The 21,330-nt window shown below is 38.8% G+C and overlaps 2 protein-coding genes across 4 annotated transcripts; one reads left to right on the top strand and one right to left on the bottom strand.

The window, feature by feature from the left end:
* Positions 1 to 7,087: 7,087 nt before the first annotated feature.
* On the bottom strand, positions 7,088 to 10,918 carry LOC117611627 (uncharacterized). The gene is made up of 3 exons (XM_034339643.2): positions 10,746 to 10,918; positions 9,220 to 10,339; positions 7,088 to 9,141 (listed from the first exon to the last, which is right to left on the bottom strand). The coding sequence occupies exons 1-3, from the start codon at positions 10,782 to 10,784 to the stop codon at positions 8,609 to 8,611; spliced, it is 1,692 nt and encodes a 563-aa protein (XP_034195534.1). The 5' UTR covers positions 10,785 to 10,918; the 3' UTR covers positions 7,088 to 8,608.
* Positions 10,919 to 14,284: 3,366 nt separating this feature from the next.
* LOC117611545 (uncharacterized) lies at positions 14,285 to 20,322 on the top strand. Of its 3 annotated transcripts, none has more exons than XM_076690456.1 (16): positions 14,285 to 14,600; positions 14,999 to 15,145; positions 15,245 to 15,358; positions 15,664 to 15,799; positions 15,876 to 15,950; positions 16,030 to 16,199; positions 16,350 to 16,511; positions 16,727 to 17,090; positions 17,239 to 17,717; positions 18,594 to 18,698; positions 18,770 to 19,035; positions 19,115 to 19,363; positions 19,485 to 19,719; positions 19,787 to 19,847; positions 19,966 to 20,021; positions 20,094 to 20,322. In XM_076690456.1, the coding sequence occupies exons 2-16, from the start codon at positions 15,026 to 15,028 to the stop codon at positions 20,205 to 20,207; spliced, it is 2,706 nt and encodes a 901-aa protein (XP_076546571.1). In that variant the 5' UTR covers positions 14,285 to 14,600; positions 14,999 to 15,025; the 3' UTR covers positions 20,208 to 20,322. The 3 variants fall into 3 exon arrangements, with proteins under 3 accessions (XP_076546571.1, XP_034195382.2, XP_076546572.1); XM_034339491.2 differs by having other exon boundaries at positions 14,678 to 15,145; positions 20,094 to 20,321; XM_076690457.1 differs by lacking the exon at positions 14,285 to 14,600 and having other exon boundaries at positions 15,015 to 15,145; positions 15,219 to 15,358; positions 20,094 to 20,319.
* Positions 20,323 to 21,330: the final 1,008 nt, after the last annotated feature.

Raw genomic sequence — 21,330 nt, 5'->3', positions numbered from 1 at the left:
TTAACGCGCAAAAAAGTTCCTAAATTTGATTACAAATCGATATCACCATTTAAGCTTTTCACTACAAATTAGCCCTTACTGAATACGAGTTGCGCTCATTATTGTGATAGTAGCGAAACGGACAACAGACCTAGACTACCATAAACACAACGATACTAGCGTCGGTTGATTTGTGGAAACGTGAATCCTATGCGTGCTTTTGACTATTGTCATTGTTACTGTTACATTCGTTCCAACATGCAAAACATGTACTCTCAACTCTTCGTTTAATGTATCTGCATTGTTGTTACATTCATATGTGACTCGTGTTTGAATTTCCTCTATCCTAGAATTTATTAAAATCCCCCTGTAACTGAGGGGTTGTTTTACGTGATACAACGTATAAATTAAACCATTCACGTAGAGTCGTTTAATTAATTTCATTACGAATTCTAGTACATCTAGTTTCATTTCATTTCATCGGGAATAGAATTTAATTTTGATCAATTTAGAATGAAAAAGAGGTGTTATAATTCAGAGTGAAAATTAATACTATTAATTATCCTCTGGAATTACAAACAGATACTCAAAAATAGTAACTGTTCCTTTTATAGAAAAATAGTCGGAAGCGAGAAGAAGCGTTACAACGAGAGACAATAAACGAGAATTTCCCAAGAAACACGGGAAATTTTAGTCGGTTAGTTCACAAGAACGGAAGTTCCCGGGGTGCAACAGTTATAATTGCAAATAATGAAATATTTCGGTGCACGTTCACGTTCTACCAGCTACCAGAAACTTATTCCAGCCGTTCAAAACTTTCTCGACTCTAATTACCAAAACAACTGTTCTCGTTTTAAACCTAATTTGTGGACGACAACTTGTTTGACGCAAAAGCGACAGACACGACTGCAGCGCGTTTCGCTTGTTCCTACGATTCGTTGATGCACCAAATTTTACCCGCTTGAAATTAAAGTTCAGTTCATTTTAATCTTGTCGATGTTTTCTCTTCGTGTCATCAAATGTCACAATTTGCTATCACTCGAGGACTCGTCAAGAAGAGAAACAGAATCGAGCCAGCAAGTTTCGCGGATCGATGGAAAGACGTTTCCAATATCCATAAGGAAAGGAATGAGAAAAATTCGGATATTAGTTGAGGGGGTTCGATCGTAATCATGTGCGAGGAATCGTCGATCCGCGAGGGCACTGGAGCAAAAGAGAGCTCGAGACGTTGGGTAAAGAGCTGCAGGGGTGGCATAGGTGAGGGCACACAAGCCCGACTTTGCCTTTGAGATCGTGCCAAAGAACGTTCCATATGAAAATAAACCAAATAAATCGCGTGTTTCAGACGTTCCTGTAATAGGAAACGAAATAGAATGTCGATAGATCGAGTTGTTTTTAGTCGTTCCTCCCCCTTATATTCGCTATACCTCTACCCTTCGACGTTCGTCAATACCTTATCGTTTCATTCCCTTCAATGGAATGTTTCTTGCACGTGTTACCGGCTCCTGTCGTCGATGTTGTGCACATTTTGCGTAAAGCCTATGAAAGAACGGAAGTGCACCGGTCTGAGATGTGCGCGTGCGTCATGTTCGACTTGGCTGTCGAAGGAAAACGCCGCTGTACACCTTTCCGTGAAGAAATATCCAATCTTCCCCGTGTCGGTCAAAGCGTGCCGCAAAAAGGGCCGGAGAATGAAGCGGGAACGTAGTTTTGCGTTGATGCACGCCGCCAGGATAACGGAAACGTCTAAACGTCGATATCAGATCGGCGTCGAGAAGCTTCTACCTCTTCCCGGAAACTGTGTATCCATTGTGAAAAATAGGATTCGACGCTTTTGATATTTTATCCTTCGAAAATGCGATAACTTTGAGGGCAAGGTTTGCTTTATGTTAACACGCGAATACTAATTTAATTCAATAAAATAGCTAATGCAAGGATGGGGTGGTTTTAAAATGAAGACAAAATGTTTTAATAACAAATCTTTAGGGAGAGAAAAAGGCGTTTCGTCTCGGGATCGTCCACCAGACTTATCAGTGGGGCTGACGACAGACAATCCCTGCCCCTGACACCTATAACCGCGGTTTCGAAACTCATCCTACTACTACATATATAAAAGGACAGCCTCTTTTTCGTTTGGAACCACTAACCGCGAAAACTACTGAACCAATCGCTACCAACTTTTAACTTCATCATCTCCATGGTCCCCGGAAGGTTTAGCAATAATAAAATCTACCAATTTTTCATAAAAACGTTATTATACTATTAAAAAAGTGATTTATAATATGTGAATTCCCGTTGCGCATGCGCTCTTACCACCTGCAGCCGCGCACGCGCTCTTGCACCGCTGGAGTGTAGTTTGAGAATCACCCACTAGATGGCGAGCGGCATTCCACAAGTGAATTGGCGAGTTCAGGCTATAAGATGAGGCTCACCTACTCGCCACATCAATTATTACTTCAAATTCTCGAAGTTTTTATTTATGAGAGCGGGCGAAGCCGCGACGGGGATGCTAGTATATGTATATCCGAATCGCATGCTGGGAGACCGCCAGCGAGAACAGACTCAATCCCGCTGCCACCTGGCGGTCGCCGACTCGAACTAAGGGCGTCGGAGGTGACTCATCGCCTTCCCCTCTCTTCGACTAAACGCCTACAAATCTTTATTTGACACTACACGTCGCACACTGGCGAGAATCGCCGAAAACGTGGACAAAAGTCAAAAAATGAAAATCGGAATTCTTGAAATCTGTTTAATGGAACTTGTTCATAAGGAATGTGTGCATAATGTTCTGACACTTTTAATGATTTTATTATTACCATTTAGCAGATATGAGCCTTCAAAGTTGATGATTTTGTAAAGTCAATTTCATCGGGCAAAGTTTAACATAATGCTGTTCATTATTTTTTAACTATTATGTTCTTTCGCTAATATTGCCACTTTATATGATCCTTTTTGAATATAATTATGTAAGTTGCACAACAAAATGTTTATTTTTAACTGTGATATAGGACGAAATAGAAAGAATGGACATATTTAATGTTTACTCAGAAGACCGCAAATTACCGTAAAATATTTTTACAGATCCTTATTCAGGAAACTTCCAGCTTTAATTTAAGCCTAATTTGAACGTGTAGATCCGTGTAGAACACAACTTTTACCTTACGTAAACATTAAATATGTCCATTCTTTCTATTTCGTCCTATATCACAGTTAAAAATAAACATTTTGTTGTGCAACTTACATAATTATATTCAAAAAGGATCATATAAAGTGGCAATATTAGCGAAAGAATATAATAGTTAAAAATTAATGAACAGCATTATGTTAAACTTTGCCCGATGAAATTGACTTCACAAAATCATCAACTTTGAAGGCTCATATCTGCTAAATGGTAATAATAAAATCATTAAAAGTGTCAGAACATTATGCACACATTCCTTATGAACAAGTACCATTAAACAGATTTCAAGAATTCCGATTTTCATTTTTTGACTTTTGTCCACGTTTTCGGCGATTCTCGCCACTGTGCGTCGGTCTCTTGTCGTTGAGGGTATATTCTTGCACGTCTCGTTCTGCATCGTTTATTCTACGTTCTGCCTTTCCGCACTTTTCCGACCGTTTTTAAAAAGGGCCACGTGCCCCACTCTTTTAGAGAAACCCATCGACGCGTCAGCTGACTCTTCAAATATTTCTGAACTTAACCTGCTTTTACGATGGGAATGTCAAGGGTGATTCTGGTTACTGTCACCCCGATTATATACCGTCCCATCGTAGGCCCAGATCGTCCCAATGGTTCTTAAGATTCCTCTCGCTCTTACACTAACGAAAGAAATTTGTAAATATTATAAGCAAATTGAAGCTATAGATTTAAGAAGAATTCGCCAGACATATTTCTTTGGTGCAATTGTTACTTCTCCCAGCTGTAACAGCTCGCCCATGTGTAACTCCTTGACGTGTTTCTCGATTCCAGCGAACACTTTTCGGCAAGATTTACAGGCAACGGCACGTAAAACGCGAGTAGCTTGGCTAGCAAACCCGAAAAGGAAAAGCCTTTGTCGGATTGGGGTTCATGGAGGAATCAGACTTGTTCGTAGAAGTAGTAGGAGGCAATGATAAAACCAGCATCAGAGGCGTATTGGATAGGATGTTTTTAAAACTTGCTTCTCCACTTGTCGGCACACCCACACCATTAAGGAAGAAGCTTCTGAATCTTTTCCTACCTTTCCTTCTTACGCCTTTTTCCGTGTTTCCTTGGGAGAGGCCCGCAAAACTCTGCCAAGCACTACGTCTTTCGGCCTTACCCTGACAAGCATACACGTTACGCTCGAACAACTACCTCTTCCTTCTTACCTTTCCCTATCCTTAAGGTTCTTTTCCTCGAAGCTTGCTTTCAATGCAACGTTCAACGTACACCGTTCCAGACGAACACCTCCTGTCGCCCCATATCTTCGAGATTTCGGCTCGCAGCTCGGCGTACGGATTTAAATATCCGGGAACGGGAAAGACAGCCTTTCCCATCGTGTGTTTCTTTTATTCGCCTTCCTCTAGCTCGGCTACACCTGCCTTCTTTGGCTCCTTGCTCGCAAAGCGTCAATCTTCCATCGAACCAGCTGGAAACCCTCACGGTCTTAACGCTAAAAGCCTCGTTCCTCCCCTACCTCTTCTCTTTCGAATGATTTCTTTTCGTTTTTAGCCCCTCTTATTTTCGCTGGAACGCCTCGCGCCGTTTACAGGATCACCTTTCCTCTGTGTACACGGAGATTCGCGAGCAACCGAGGCGACGCACACTGGGCGTTTTTGCATAAAATGTGGGGTAACGTAATAAAAAAAATTATACATTCTTTATACATTTGACACTTGAACTAAACAGAAATTTTCTTTGTTAGATTAATTGTATACTAGAAAAGTATGTAAAATAAAATTTACATCGTAGATAATGTGAAAATGCCAAATTAACGTAATTGTACTCAAATGAATCGACTGTAATCAATTTTTGAGGGGTTAATACAGGTGAATATTAATAGGAAATGTCGATGTCTGATTGAAGAGAACGCGAGCAATCAAATGAATGGCGAATGATTGGGCGATATAATAAAATTTAAATTCTCGTTGCAATAATATTTGCAGGAGATATTTCAATGGGATTCCAGAGGTAAAAATAGCTGAAAGGAAGTCGAATTGTTCCGGGAAATAATATTTTCATTATTTTTTGATCGGTCAAAGTGCCGTTCTTGTAATTCCGTTTCGTTAAGCGACTGTCACCTTTCCTCTTCCTCTCTCTTTCTCTATAACCCCCGCATCCTTTTCAGTTTCATTTCATAAGCGTACGCTTTAATCAAACGTTTATTAAATCGCTTTTTCAACGGAGAGGGTGCAAATATCGTTAATAACGATACCCTGCAGAGATAAAAACGAAACTCCACGATGATCGGAACGTAGAAAATATTCAAATCGGTGGTGATCGTGCGTATCCGTGATCATTGAAATAAATATTATTTAAATTGTGCGACCGTCCAACCGTTGACTCGTGATTTTTGCAATACCGAAATTCGAAATTTATCATTTTGAGTGTAATGTTTTGAACGTAACGTGTAACCACGTTGAGCCGAAACCTCTAGTCAGACGATATTTTTGGAAAATATTAATGAAATACCTGATACTCTCCTGCGAAAATACTTGTTTGGCGGGCGTCAAGTGTTCCGTGCACAAGAAAGCAACCATATTTGGAAAATAATAAAAGTTCATGAACTCATTCATAATTAATTATACTGATTACTATTGAAATTTCGTATCATTTAAAATATTGGAGAACATTTAATTGTAGGTAGTAAGGGACAATAGGACTGACAATGAGGTAATCGGACAAGTAGTATAAATCAGTGACAAGTAGAATAGACCGGCCACCCTCAGTGATCAGACAAGTAGAACATCCCGGACACTCTGAGTGGTCAGACAAGTAACTAAAAGCTGTTAGTGGAAACACAGAAACAAAGATTGAAAGAGACACATAACATAATTTTGATCTAGCAGGATGAAAAAATTTAGTTTAACCCTTCGCTTTAAATATTTTACTCCTGCACATATAGAAACATTACAAAAGAGTAATTGTTTTTTTATAATTCTCCATTTTCTGGTCCGCGGAACAAAGACTTGTCGTTTTAATATAATTTATCCCGTTAACTGTGTGCACCGCTGGAACGTATCATTATCCCGACGAAGCATATTTTAATTACGAAAAAGACTAATATAAAGGTTAATTTATTAGCGTGCACGCGTGCGCATCCTCGACGTATCGTCGTTCTTCTTTGCGTTACACCGGTAAACGTAAATAACAATTATCCTAATGGAAATAAACCGTGCGAGAAGGGATCGCGCGTGCTTTTCAGATTTCTTTTTCTCTCCTTCGAATTTGTTGATTTTTATTTTTAATTCATTAAACTGAACTCAATTCGACTCGTACGGAACGGCGACGCGCGTAAAAGCATCCCGTAAGCAATTTTATTTTGTTTCAGCGCGTCCAATCTTCTTCGTGAAAATCCATTAAAATTATTTGCGCGAACGACCTATCTTTTTTGAGAAGGTAGATTAATTTCGTGCCAGTTTACGTATCCTCCAAGTAAGATTCTCGTAATTTCTCGATCGAATCTAGTTAACGATCCCATTAAGAGCGACGCCTCTCGATTCCACGATCGACACGAGCGTTTCTCGAATTATATACACAGTCGTTAATGGAATCGACGACGAGATGATAATAGAAGTGCCTAGCATCGAAGCAATAACACCAATCTCGGTCCCGTGCTCGACAAAGAAGGACCACCCTCTCTCTCTCTGATTTTTTGATCGAGCGTCTTTAATTAAGATCTTCCGTCGAAATTTCCCCGGCGTATTCGGCTTCTGGAGCTCCACGAAAGCGGCCGCAATTCTCGATAAACCGTGCTGAAAGGAAACTCGTTAAAACCAATCCAGCAGCAATCGAATCGATCGTTTTGCGCGGTTCGAAAAGACGCGAAAGAAAGACAGGAAGCTGAAGAGTTTCGAGGGGTAAGTTGGGATGGTTTGAAAAGAGAGACGCTTCGGAAAAAAGCAGAAAGAAGATTGTATTCTTTTATTATTGTAGACGCAACTGTAAATCGTGAGATTATTGTCGTAACTAGAATTTTGTCTAAGATGTACTAGATCCCCTAGTTTCATTGAAAGTTTTTAAAGTTGGGGCTTTCTTCGTGGTCTGCCCTCCGAGGGTTAAAACAAAACTAACTACACAGATAGTTAATACCCTTTATAAACATTCTTAGTATAAAATTCCTTGATATCTTGAATTTTACTCAATTCTTAAAATATAAATTGCTTATATTGACAACATTGTAAAGTAAATAAAGAATGTTTTAGTCACATTGCATATTGCATTTTGATTTAAATATTTATTTCCATTAAGATAAGATTCGATGAAGGAGGGTCTGTTCCACCCTCTTTCCTACCCAGTACGCAAGATCCTCTTCTGATATCACGTTAATGGTTAATCATCTGAAAACTTCGATCTAATTAAAAACTTCCAACCACGTGCAAGACGTTCGTTTTGATTCGCAACTATGAGATGACGAAATCGGAGCCGGCCAAGAAAAGGAGGAACGATATCTCGGATCGTTTCGACTTCAATAAGAAATAGACAAGCGAAGGAGAAAGGAAACGGAAGAAAATGAAAGGAAGAAAAGAAAGGTGGAGAAACAAGGAGGAAATGAAACGATGAGTAAGAAAGTTGGACGGAAATCGGGTGGGAGATAGCACGAGCAGACGTGGAAAGTGAACGTGGTTGGCAGGACGCGAAGGGTAGATAATTAGACAAGAAACACAGACCTTTTCTATCACTTTCTTCAGCAGGAGTCTCTCGGGGCTGCTGCCGACTTTCTCTCTCTCTCTCTCTTGGCTCGAACCCGTATCCTCCTTAATTAAATATAAGCGCCGGCTTACCTCTGCTCCTCAAACCTTACCGCCTGAATCCGTCGTCTCGCACCTGCACCCTTCTCTCACCCCATCTTTCCTGCCACCCTCTGCCTAGCTGATGGAGCAAAGAATACTCTGTTCTTGTAGGAATTCGATCACTTATCTAATCAACATCGGGGTCAATTTTAACCCAAATTTATAGAAAATTATTCGAACGAAGCAGTGAGTTATAAATGTTGATAAACTATGATTTAATATATGTAAAGGCGTCTTGAAGTGTGTTTCCATTATCACACGATTACTAGAAGGGTAGAATAAGCTTATGAAGGTCAAATGCAGGATAGAAGTACAGTTTCACCCCTAGATACGAGACTGGTGATACGACCGAGGGACAAGGAAGGGTTATAATCGTTTTAAACGATCGTGCCTGAACTGATTAAGGATCGTCGATCCTCTTAGCGGCGACGCCGATGGCGCTACCCTAGGCTTATGGTGTTTAAACGGCGTAACGAGCCTCCACGCAATTACTTTGTTTTATTATGAGATATTTAGGCATACAATAGCGAGAGGATTTCGTTTCTACGCGAATTAAAATAATATTTTAATTTACCTGCAGGAAGAAATTATTTTACAGAAACAAAATTTACGAAACTATCGAATTGAATTTTATTTAATTAATATGTGACGGATCTTAGACATCTTTGAGCTCGATACTTTGGTGCATAGGAATCGAATCGGATTGATTTTGATTATTTTTACTTGGACGTACAATCTCTTCTGGTTTTCTCGTTGGCAAAGGACCAACGAATAATTGAAAGTGACGAGGTGTAAATTCGTACATACGGTTGTTCTGATGGACGATCATCAATTCCAAATTATCGTTTGAAGCGCTACTGCTATAATCATCACGATTAATTATTCCAGGATGGAATCCGACAGAACCGTTTCGATTATTAACATACGGATTGATCGTTGAATCAGTGAGATTTTGTATTTCGGAATTCGAATTATGATTACTGTTCCATCCAGGATTACCTGTACTCTTTGTAAAATCACTGACAAATACTCCATCGTTTGATTTCCTTCGCTGCCTTTTCCAGTTCAAAGTGAAAGGCCAGCGATTATGCAACAGAGATTCGTTTCGAGTTCTCTCATCCAGAACTGGATAAAGACCATTCTTCGTCTCCTCTTGCTGATGTTCCTCATTTGGTTTACTAATTTTTCCTAAAAAATAAAAAGTACAAATCGTTAGTATGAATCTGACGAAATTACTTCAGTAGTGTAATATACAAATCCTCTCACTGGATTGCTTGAAAGGTTCAAGAAAATTCTCTATAGGCCGCCTGTTGCTGTTCAACGAATCGAAGATCCTCCTCAATATCCGCTGATAGGCTATCTTGCTCTGACCAGTCGAGTTCAGGAGATTGGAAGCAAGAGAATTTATCGATGTCGCGTTCGTCGGCACGTCAGCCGGTACCACGTGCACCAAATGCTTCTGTCCCGTTTGATCAGTGCCAAGGATCAGCTTCGGCACGAGCTGTTTCAACTTATTCTTCCAATTCTCATTCGAAATCGAGGAGACGTTCGTTCCTTTCTTATCAGAATTATTCTGAATAACACGTGGACGTTGTTTTCCAAGATCCTTCGATGGAGCCTTCTTTGTAGTTGTACTTTCTTCAAGAGGTGCTGCTGTGGTGCTTTCGACATCGACCTTAGGTATCTTCTCCAAAGTCTCTCCAGCAATGGTATCATTCTTCTTTTCCCCGGGATGTCGTCTATCAGCCAAGGAATCCCTTTGCACGTACCTCCAGAAATTATTCGTCTTCTCTCTCGGCCCTGAGGACCCATCTTCGAGATTCACGTAAGCTCCTAACCCATGGTAACCAAGTTTGTCGTTCCAATAAGCAGCCTGTTCGCCCTGTGACGTTACGTAGACGTAAGATCGAGGCCAGAGGTTATTCATGTGGTAACTACCGTCGGTTTGAGGTATGATCGTCAGTTGCAGATCGTGCCTGCTGGAGCCTTGAGTCGAGTACCTTCTCACCCTACGAAGCACCCACTTGACTGTTGGGTGCGTATGCTCCGAGCAGACCTCGCAACTGATACAACCTTCCTGACAGAACAGCCAGTGTCCGTTCGGCAGGTAATAAACGTCACCGCGCGACAAAGTAATGCTGGGCACATCGTTCGAGACCATTGGAAACGGACCAGCGTAAAATGGGGCGTCCAACAGGCGTTTGTACAGCCGGTTGTTGCCCGGTGGCGGCGGTGAGATTGTCTTGAACACGAATTCACGAAGCATGTGCTCCCAGTAGGGTTGTACGGCAAGCGACTGGTTCGCAATTGGTACGTGACGTTTCTGCAGATCTTGCTGTTCTACAGGATTCGACGAGGCTGGACTGCCTGTGGAGATTAACGCGAGCTGCGAAAAGAATTGCAAAGGTGAGTGGAAAGTTTGGTGAAAAGTTGACGGGTTTAAAGTTTACTCTAGGATGGCTTGTGTTGAGATTGCTGTTAGGGAATTGTAGGTCTCTCGAGGAGAGTGTTTTAGATTGTTCGAGTTGGTAATTCGTCAGGAAGAGGTGTTTAAAGTTTAGAATATTACCTTGGAGGAAAAATAAAGGTACTTCGAAGATCTCGTAAAAAACGTTATCGAAATTCTCGAAGTTCTTCTGAGAATCAAATTTTCGACTCGATTGTTATTTTATTGCATTTAAAGTACCGAATGCCAAGTGCTCATTACTACTACTAATATTATTTTTTATGAATATAAAAACGATGAGTTAATTTCTCTTCGAATGTTTTTCAAATATAGATGTTTTTCTCACCATTGTTATAGGGACGAGGCTCCATTTTGACGTATTCATGCTTTTCAGGTCCTATTCTCGCATTGACGTTGATATGAAAATCCAAAGGGAAGAAATTAAAGGGAATCCATGACACAGATGGGTCCATGCAACGCGTTCAACACCTGACGGCCGACTGAATCATCTAGCAGACGAGTAACTTCTATCGAATGGCTACTGGAAATCCTATTACAATTGTCGTAAATGCAGTGGAAGAATAATGACATTACTCACGATTAAACATTCGGTCCGTAGATCAAACAGCGTGACTGAAACAACCAGTCAGATCGAATTTATCGCGCGTAACTCGAGAACACGAGTTACGATTGTCCTAATGTCGTTTGTTCAATAATTCCTCTTTTCTATCGAAGTTAATCTCTTAACATGCAATGTTTTAAAATTCTACAAAGGATTTTGTTTATAAACCTTCTTACATGGAATGTTTAACAATTGTTTCGTGTTATTTTATTGTACCATAAAATGTAAATGTCATCAAAATGAAATAAAAGATTTAAAAAGCAAAGGTATGGTAAATTTTAAATTGTATTACTTAAATATTAAAATAAAAATTTGTAACGCCTGAAATTTTATGAATGTCTTCATTAATTTTAAAATAGTTAAGTTATTGATAATTTCAATTTTTTATTTTTTATTTCTCTCAAATTATTGCTGATTAAATTCTAAGATAAGTACTAATAGTCGCTTAAAACTAGAAAATACATTGCGTAAAGTAAAAGTGGAACACCTTATACTATATTCAAAGAAAACACGGAAGCATTTGTCACGTTGAAAAATGTAACACCTGTTCGTTTTTCTGTTCAGATGTCCGATTCAAAACGACTTCGGTCTCGTATCGCGTTACCAGCGTGTCATATTAACGAAACAGTAATTCATCGCGCGCCGTTCTTTGCATAGTAAAACCGTTTATCTGAGCGTACGTGACAGGTGGTTCCTATCGTGGAATAGAAACAAATTCACGATCAAAACGGCAGATTAGTTCGCGACGTACATATTTTACTCGGCGCGCCGTATGACATCGTTGATCGTTCGCGATGTCCATCCGATACGGATGAATCGATCGCTAATATTTATATCGCCGATACGGAAAACGATTAATTCCGCTTTATCGGTGTAACGGCGTAACGGTAACTTTCTAGAGGTTCCAATACTAATGAAAGTTTGTATTGTAGCTGCGACAAGATCGTAATCCTCGTTCTAGTTTCTCGCTGACGTATTTATTTTGAACGGATCTGCAATTTGTTTCTGTCACAGGGAACGAGGAAGCAGGGTTAAAGAAAAAGGATAATGCTAATATATTTAAATTAACAACTAAAATAATATTCAAATAGCATACATAGCTGATTATATTAACCTATGTACAATAACACACCGGAATATCATATGAATGATAGAAAATGATACAAATGATTGAAAATAATTTTTATTTTTGTGCATGTTTTAATTTTATATTGATTCGAATTTTCGAAACGGTATCCAGGGCGTCATCTGACAGTAAGCGCTGAAACTAATAGAGCCGCAACAGTGACTACAAATAAAAAAGAACTGGATGTGCCTGTACATTTGGATGTACAGAGCACAGTTGGTATGACAGTCGCTCTGTTTTAACAGTCCCTCTTTTATCATACCCCGCACTCATAACTAAAAAGAGTTATCTTATATATATAGTCGGTGTTACCTACTGTCTGTATTCGTCGGTATTACCTACCGTCGGTATTCGTCGGTATTACCTACTGTCGGTATAATTGTCGCGCCTTACATCTCTTCATCCCTTACATCCCTGTATTCTTTGCATCTCTACATTCCTTACATCTCGGCATTCCTTACATTCCTGCCTTCTTTATATCCCAACATCCCTTACACCTCTGCATCCCTTACATCTCTGCTTCCCTTACATCCCTGCATTCCTCACATCTCTACATCCCTTACATCTCGGCATTACTCACATTCCTGCCTTTTTTATATCTCAACATCTATTGCATCCCTGTATTCCTTACATGCCTGTATCCTTTACATCCCTGTATCGCTTATATTCTTGCATTCAATAAATCCCAGTACCTCCCTGAAATTGAGTTGAAATTTTTGCGGCTATAAGACTGCGATTTTATACAAATTTAGTTCCTTTTTTCGCCGCCAGAGGGCGCTGATTCGACATCGAAATTTTAGTTCACATTTTTGCCGCCAGAGGGCCAAAAATGGAGCCAGACTTAATTCCTTTTTACGCCACCAAAGGGCGCTGATTCGACATCGAAATTTTTAGTTCAAATTTTTGTCGCTAGGAGTCGCTGTTTTTCGAAATTTTCACGAAATTTACTTACTTTTACTTGAAGCAGTCTTTATAATATATTTATTATAAGGGATGTAGGGATGTAAGGGATGAAGCGATGTAAGGAATGTAGGGATGAAAAGAATGTAGGGATGAAAAGTAATTCCGTAGGGGCTCGGGGCTGGGACCCCGGTCTCCACTGCACCTAGCCTGAGGGGTGCGTGGCCCCCGATGTCGGCGGGGTCTGGCACATGGCGGAAGGTCAAAGGACCCTCCCTGCCGCCCTAGTGCAGGCCACCGTGGTGGTTTTAGTGGGTAAAAATCCTACACTACCCCCGGCCCCTCCCCAGAGGGGCTGAAGTTGTCTTTCTGAAGATTTCCACCACGTTAAAAAAAGAAAAGAAAAAAGGTATTTAAGGGTTGCAGGGATGTAAGGAATGCAGGGATGGAAGGGATACTGAGATGGAAGGATTGCAGGGATGTAAAGGATACTGAGATGGCCTCGGCCTATAATGAGGGATAAAATTATATAAATAACTGGAAAAAGTAAAATAAATGGGCTCCTCGGCTAAGACCTAGAAGAGGGATATAATCATAAATGTTATTCCCCTTCGATGAGTTTATTTAATAAGCAAAAAAAAATAAATTAAGTAAATTAAATAAACTCTGGAAAAAAATTATACTGGTTGTGCCCTCTTCATACGGACCTGGTATTATCCAGGTGTGTTAGGGACTCCGCTACACCAATGACGCCCTCTGCGTACCGACCTGATATCATATTGGGGTATCAGGAACCCCGAAGCACCGGTGACACTGTTTGCACATCGCCATTTTGGTATCTGGGGTGTCAGGAACCCGGAAGCACCGATGACACTGTGTGTTTACCGACATTACTGCATTCGGGGTATCTGAGACCCCGAGGTACCGGTGACGCTGCATACCGATATTATGCCACCGGGGTGTCAGGGAACCCGAAGCAAATAGCGAAATGTAAGACCTAAAAACGAACAAATCGTGAAACTTACTTGTTCGGGATAGTGATGGGTACGACCAGATCTAGCGAAATATAAGACCTAAAAACGAACAAATCGTCAAACTTACTGGTTCGGGATAGTGATAGGTACGACCGGATCTGTAGCGCATGTGCACTACAATTATTTATTATAAAACAAATACGCTGATTGGACGTCGGAATTTTAGTTCAAATTTTGTCCGCCACAAATGTAAAGGATTCAGTGACGTAAGGAATGTTGGGTTGTAAGGTGTGCAGAGATGTAAGGGATGAAGGGCTGTAAGAATGACAGAGATGTAAAGGATGCAGGAATATAAAGAAAGCAGGGATGTAAAGGATGGAGTGATGTAAGGAATGCTAGCATGTAAATAATGCAGGGATGTACGGGGTGCAGAGATGTAAAGGAATCAGGGATGTAAAGGGTGCACACAAGAGTAATAGAATAAATAACCCCTGAAACGTTCTTCCTTCTAATGAGTTTATTCAATAAGCTAAGAAGATAAATACAGCAGATTAAATAAATGCAGAAAATAAAATAAAGGTATGTGTACGTTTATCAGGTAGATCTGCATCCCTCGGCGGTCGCTTTAGGACTGATAGTGTTTCACCTCGCTCTAGGTCGAACGGTTAATAATGGTGCCGCAGCCAGCTACCTTTACTTGAATCATTGGCTGTTTTTTTCTTTTTTTTTCACGTGGAGAAATCTTAAGCGGGGAGCCGCTACTCCCGATGTCATTCACTTTCATTCATTGACGAGATTGTAATTATCGATAACATGCCAATTTTTAATTAATCCCCGTTAACCGTGAAGATGGCACAGGAATCGAACAAAAGCCGAACAGGCACCCTTTCAAAAATGACATTTCAGTGGTCGAATTACAGCAGGGTTACAGGAGAAACGAAAGACATTCTTATTATGTTTTTTCTTTTCACGAATAGTAGGAAAAATTTTTCGAGTGACGTAGAATGTCAGCGGAAACCGCAAAAGCACCAGTTGCAACGCCTGCAAACCCTGCCCCTGATGACATAGCGAGTTTACAGGTTTCTTTACCTCAAATGTTGGATCTTGCACTCGGAACTCCAGAAGTAAAGATTCTTCTTCTTTGTAAAACGTCCAATCTAACCACAGAATGAAAGATAAGAGAAATTTTAACGGCAGGTTCATCGTTTTACATTCACGTCTAGGTTGGAGTTGTAAATTTGAACATCCTGCACCACTTCTTGCACATTTTACTGCATCAAATTAATTTGCGAACAACTAAAGTTGAATATCGTGGCGAGGATGCAAATCGAATCAAAGTAAGATCTAATTGCCTCATTAATTATCATGCAATTATCGATGGAAAATTGTTTGAAGATCATCTTCATTGGAGCTGTTTTAAAATTATGAGCAAAGGAAAAAAGCTTGTGTTCAGATTTCTTATTAGAAACTCTAGAAATTATTTGGATACTTTTATAATAATGTATATTAATAATTACTTCCCAATTTATTTTCAATTCGGAGCTAATTGTTATGCTCTTATTGTTCTGTTGTCATTATTGATTATTGAAACTCATTGTATTTTATTGATCAGCTGCATGTAAATTGGATCTCTCGTTTCCAGACGATGGTAAGCTCTCTGAAAGCAGGTCCTTCGCTTCATCTCCAGGAGTACAGTATTATTAGTGGTGCCAACGATGTGAAACAACGCGTTCAGGACGGCGAACCTGCAAATTTGAACGTTGATGTAGTTGTAGATGGTACGAGCAAATTCTGTACTGCTTGAAGGTGCATCCAATTTTCTAAGATTGATTTATTCTGAACGCTTTGCAACAGGTCCTGTAGAAACTCCCGCGGTAAAAACCGGAAGCGGTTCAGTTGCAGAAAGTGAAAAATCTGTGATAGAGAAAGGTTTTCGTTCAAGATACATCCCATTTTTCATTGCTATTTTTTTCCTTGGAATTTTAAAACAAACATTTAACATTTTCAGAAATAATGTCTACACATTCACAAGCAGATGCAGATCTAAAAACAGCCAAAGGTACAAGACAGAAAATTAGTCCTGGGGTGAATGGCGAACCGGAAACGGTCATCTATGTGGAACCACTTGTCGATGGTTCGACACCTACAGCATTAGGATTCAAACGCCTCGAACAATCCGTAATTGAGAAGACATTTAAATGTTTAATTAAAATGAAATATATCATTATTTTGATTCTGATGATAAAAATTCATATTTCCATTGATCTGTTTAGATTTTATGTTCTATATTTATGAAATACAATTTATTTTACCGAGGTGTACGTTTAGGTGAACGAACTTCGTCACCAATTTCATGTTCTGGAAGAATTAGCAACAACCCCTGAACTTGTGGAACGTGTGAAGGGTAAAGTCACCGACCCTGTGACCGACGTTTGGCAAATTATCAATATAACAAAAAGATTGGATGCCACTGAACAAGGTATTGATAAGGTATAACTTCAATTGATACTTCATTTTCCTAGAGAGAAATATCATCATGAGATACGATTTTAAATTCAAACTAGGACAAATTTTTGTTAACAAACCATGTTCACTTCCTCTGTCAATTTCTTAGAAAGATGGGATACAAAATTTAGTGAGAAAAGTGTAATAATATATAAAACCCAAGTGATAAGATTACAGCTACCGTTAAACTCAATTTTCAGTTGACAAAAATGATGCAAGACGTGATGAAAGGGGATATAAGTTTCGAGGGGGAGGAGACGTCCCAACTGGACGACAGATTGGCAAATGTAGAAATCGACCTCGAAAACTTGAACCGGATTGTCAAGAACTTGCAAATAATATCCGACAGCGCTGAGGATAATGGCGAAGAAATTTTACTCCAAGAAGCACCGTCCACTGCGAAGGAGAATGGACAACCGGGCCAACGGGTTTCGTTAAGTCAGCTTTTAGGTGGAATAGACGTGAAACAGATGAATCAAGACGTGGCCTCGTTGCAAGGGCAAGTTACTCAAATGAAAGAAGAACTACAAAATTTGAACACAAAGATTCATAAATCAAAAAGTGGTAATTAACATTGATATATTGATCTTAGAAATAGCAAAATTAATAAATGTCCACAAAGGCATTTATATTAAAATTTGACTTGGGAATTAACTAATTTTGCTTGTAGATTAATTTAAAAAATTAAAGAATTCATTTATTTAAAAAACAGAGCTGATACAGCATGTAGCAAAGGAACAAGCTAAATACAAAGAGCAGGAACTCTCGAAAAAATCGCAAGTAGATATCGATGCATCAGCAGAAGAATCAGAGCTAGAAGAAAAGTCAGAAAAGTATGCGGAAGGTGTTAAGGAAACGCCCAAGGAAACTAAACCGGCGCCTAAAGATGCTTCCAAAGAAAAACAGATGGAATCAACACCGCGAAAGAGTACATCAGAAGCTGTTGAAGGTGCAGATGCAATAGATTCAGAACAATTACAAGAGATGAGAGAGCGTATCGGTAAATTGGAGAAGGATGTGTCATGCTTGTTCGAGAAAGTTGAAAGTGCACCAATGGCTGGAGTGAGCGGCAATGCTGAACTCGATGATTTAGTCTCGAAAATTCAAGGAATTCAAACTGACATGGATAAACTGAATCAAACTGCAGATAACCTCATTGATGACCGAGAAAATCGTGAAATACATCTCAACGTAAATATACTTCTTATCGCTCTTTATCTTTTGTTACCATTTCCTTTGGATAACACTTTTCCTGCAAGATTAATACTAATTTTACCTTTGTAAAATACTGGGTGGTCGACGCAACGTGTGCACCTTTATAACTTCCAAAATATGCGTTGCACGAAAAAATGTTATATACAACAGTTACATGGTTTAAAAGGGTACACTATGTAGTGTATTAATTTCTTTTACAGGTGGAGGCATTTCGGAGATTTGAAGGACAACTTTGTTTTTTTAAATAGAATACTATATTTTTTATACAAAAATGTTGTAGAGTATGGAATTCTGTGTAAAAAAGTATTAACCTTTATTAGCCCTAAACCTAATAGGTAACGAGTAATTTCACTTCATAACTTGAAAATTTTCTTCTCGTAATATCAAGTTGGAGATTCTACCTTACCACAGATTTCCGCAGGACAACGATGCTTACGTGACAGTGTGGCTTATCGTAACTAACGTAAGTGTTCAAAGTGATATCCATTGGCATTAAGGATATTACTTAATATTACTTGATATTACGTGAAGAAAATTTTCAAGTTATAAAGTGAAATTACTCGTTACCTATTAGGTTTAGGGCTAATAAAGGTCAATACTTTTTTACTCAGAATACTCTACAACATTTTTGTATTAAAAATATAGTATTCTATTTAAAAAAACAAAGTTGTCCTTCAAATCTTCGAAACGCCTCCACCTGTAAAAAAAATTAACACACTACATAGTGTACCCTTTTAAACCATGTAACTTTTGTATATAACATTTTTTCGTGCAACGCATATTTTGGAAGTTATAAAGGTGCCCACGTTGCGTGGACCATCCGGTATAATTAAAATACAAATTTCTTTTCAGGCCTTGCTAGAGCAAGTGGAACTACTGAAAACTATTAAAGCGGACAGAGAGGATCTCGAGGACGCTCTTGCCGACAAGGCTGACGCTCAGGCGATAACCAGAAAAGTGAAAAAATTTCTTGAATAAGGATTATAAAAATAGAGAATGATTTACGATGTGAACTTATTGCATCCTAGGTATCGTACGATCAATTCGATGCAGCTTGCGATGACCTGGCGCAAGGTCTAGAAGACGCGATTAACAAATTAGGAAAGCAGGAATCAATTTGGCAGCAAGCTATGGACGAAGTGCAAAGGGAGATCGAAGGAAAGGTTGACAAAATGGAAATGACACCGTTGAAAGACTTCGTAAGCGCTAAATTGAAGTCGCTTCAAGAAAAAGTAAAGAACGTTGCGCAAATGAGACAAGAAAGCGAAGCTGCTGGAACGAAGAAGTTACTCAAGTAATACAAAAGGAATCTCTATTATGAAATGTGAATTTCAAAATTTTCTTGCATCGATTCGATGAGAATTTCATTTTAGGGATGTTCAGTGTATATCTTGTGACAAGAACGTGGTTATGAAAATGGAGGATTCTCACAGATTTAGATCAGAAACGTTACCTTGCACTGGGAGCATGAAGCCGTATCTAACTTATGAATTAGATCAAGTTAGAAAGCAGCATAGAAGGTTGCCTCATAGTAGAAACATGCTTCAGTTTGAGGCAGCCTTGCAGGAAGACGCGAGAAAGCAAAGGAGCGCGAAAGCCGATACTCTAGTGAAGACACCTAGGTACATATGAATTAATTTATAATACTTTAAAAAATGACTATTTAATGCTCTTAATAATCTGCATTATTTATATGAGCATATAATAGCAAAGGCTAATTTTAATTTCAATTTTACATTTCAGAGATCATCTGTGCAATCGATATTGTGGCGGAAGTCACACAGTCACGACTCCTCAACAGAGAGTAATGCGAGTGGGTCATTTCCTGACTCAGTGGGGACCGGAAATAATCCAGCTGACGGAAGGAATGATAAAGGGAACGGATGGTAAGATGTATAAGAGTCGACCAATGCCGGGTAAATTCGATGTCTGTGGACCTGGTTATTGCCAGGATCGTGGTGACGAAATTCGACTATCGGTAATTATTCCATTTAATAAAATAGTTTCTATAATTTCCCAATTAATGAATAACGATTGTATTTCAGATGAAAGTTCCGTCAACTCCTCAAGATCAACGGAAGATTAGTGAAAAACAATCCAATGGAAGTAAGTTAATATTAAAGAATTCAATCAACATTCATTTTTCATCAAATTATTTTAGACCAAGGGGAACATAAGGTTCCATAAAAGTTTATGTTGTTTCAAGAAATCGTATTCTTTTTAGGGAAAAAGACATCAAGGAGATCATCTCGAGAATTAACCACTGAAGTAATAGAAGAGGTAACATATAGTCGAGTAATTTATATTTAAATTAATATTATGTTTACTAATGCTACTTATTTTGTTTAACAGCTCCCAGAAACTCCTAGAGAAAGGGACAGGAATGCATCAGAGTTTACAACATATGAAACTTCTGATCGAGGTGTTCGGTACATGAATGAAGATGATATGGAAGATTTAGAGTAAACAAAATTGTAATTATCCCTCAGAATATATGTCTAAAATTTTGTATATTGTCAATTGTAACAAAAATATGTAACACAAAACATTAGAAATAAAAGACAATTACCTGAGCTAATTCAGACTTGAACTAGTTAATTATTTTGATAAATTAATTACCTTAACTCACAAGTATTGTAATTAACACGTTGACTGCCGCAGTGGGCATTTATTACGAGACGTATTGAAGCTCTAATTATTATTAAGAATGGGAATAGTTAATTCTCTACGGCATTCAACGTGTTAAAATATTAAATTAAACATGATCACAACGAAAGAAAAGGTTTTTAATGTTAAACAAACGAAAACGAAAGGTCCACTGAAAACGATCAACGACGCCGTTCGTTTTTATTAAATGTTTTATTATTAAGAGGGAGTTTCGGAGTACACAAGACTATCTAGTGAAGTCGATTTGGAACATCGGTGGTCTGTCATGCTAGAACAAAAATACCGGATCGCTCTTCGTTATTGCACATTACACCGTTCGAGAACCGTTTTATCAATAAAACAGTTTACACAATCGGCCCATACGTGTATTACATCTCGGACCTGTTCGTTTCTCTTTCAATCATTTCCGATCTCACTGGTTGTACCTTCTATAAACGACTAATACGCTAGTATTTTTTGGTAATAATAGAGTATTTGTGTATACATAATGGTGTGTATACGTTAGATCTAAACACTACTTCATATAAATTTCAAGGTACAGGAAGTATCTACAAGTTTAGTGTCTACCACATAATTTACGACTGCACTTCGTCGTTTTCCATCGTCATATTTAAACGACGTTATTAATCTACGTTTACTATGATTACCAGTTACTCTAATAGATTACCATGAGTTATCTCGCTATCATCTTAAAGATTAAGAAACGGTATACACGGAATCATGACAGCAACATCATTTTTGCTTAACGACACAATGCAATAAATATAATGTCAAATAAATATACATAGAGAGATAAGAGTATACTTTTTTCGTCGCTCATAATCATTCGTTAAGGAGCAGGGTACAATACAATGTCTCTTAAACATTAACATGGATATGCATTATCGATTACAGTTAATAATACTGGCAGCTTAAACGTACA

Source organism: Osmia lignaria, chromosome 10, assembly GCF_051020975.1.
Source record: "Osmia lignaria lignaria isolate PbOS001 chromosome 10, iyOsmLign1, whole genome shotgun sequence".
Lineage (NCBI taxonomy): Eukaryota > Metazoa > Arthropoda > Insecta > Hymenoptera > Megachilidae > Osmia > Osmia lignaria.
Note: the sequence above shows the minus strand (reverse complement) of the source record. Positions and strands in the feature narration are given on the sequence as shown.

Excerpts from the sequence above, each read along its gene's own strand:
- LOC117611545 (XM_076690456.1), top strand. The coding sequence starts at position 15,026 with ATGTCAGCGGAAACCGCAAAAGCACCAGTTGCAACGCCTGCAAACCCT. Across the intron at positions 15,951-16,029 it reads AAAATCTGTGATAGAGAAAG|AAATAATGTCTACACATTCA; the intron begins GTTTTCGTTCAA and ends TAACATTTTCAG. Across the intron at positions 19,036-19,114 it reads GGAACGAAGAAGTTACTCAA|GGATGTTCAGTGTATATCTT; the intron begins GTAATACAAAAG and ends ATTTCATTTTAG.
- LOC117611627 (XM_034339643.2), bottom strand. The coding sequence starts at position 10,784 with ATGAATACGTCAAAATGGAGCCTCGTCCCTATAACAATG. Across the intron at positions 10,340-10,745 it reads GCCTCGTCCCTATAACAATG|CTCGCGTTAATCTCCACAGG; the intron begins GTGAGAAAAACA and ends TTCTTTTCGCAG. Across the intron at positions 9,142-9,219 it reads TGAACCTTTCAAGCAATCCA|GAAAAATTAGTAAACCAAAT; the intron begins GTGAGAGGATTT and ends TTTATTTTTTAG.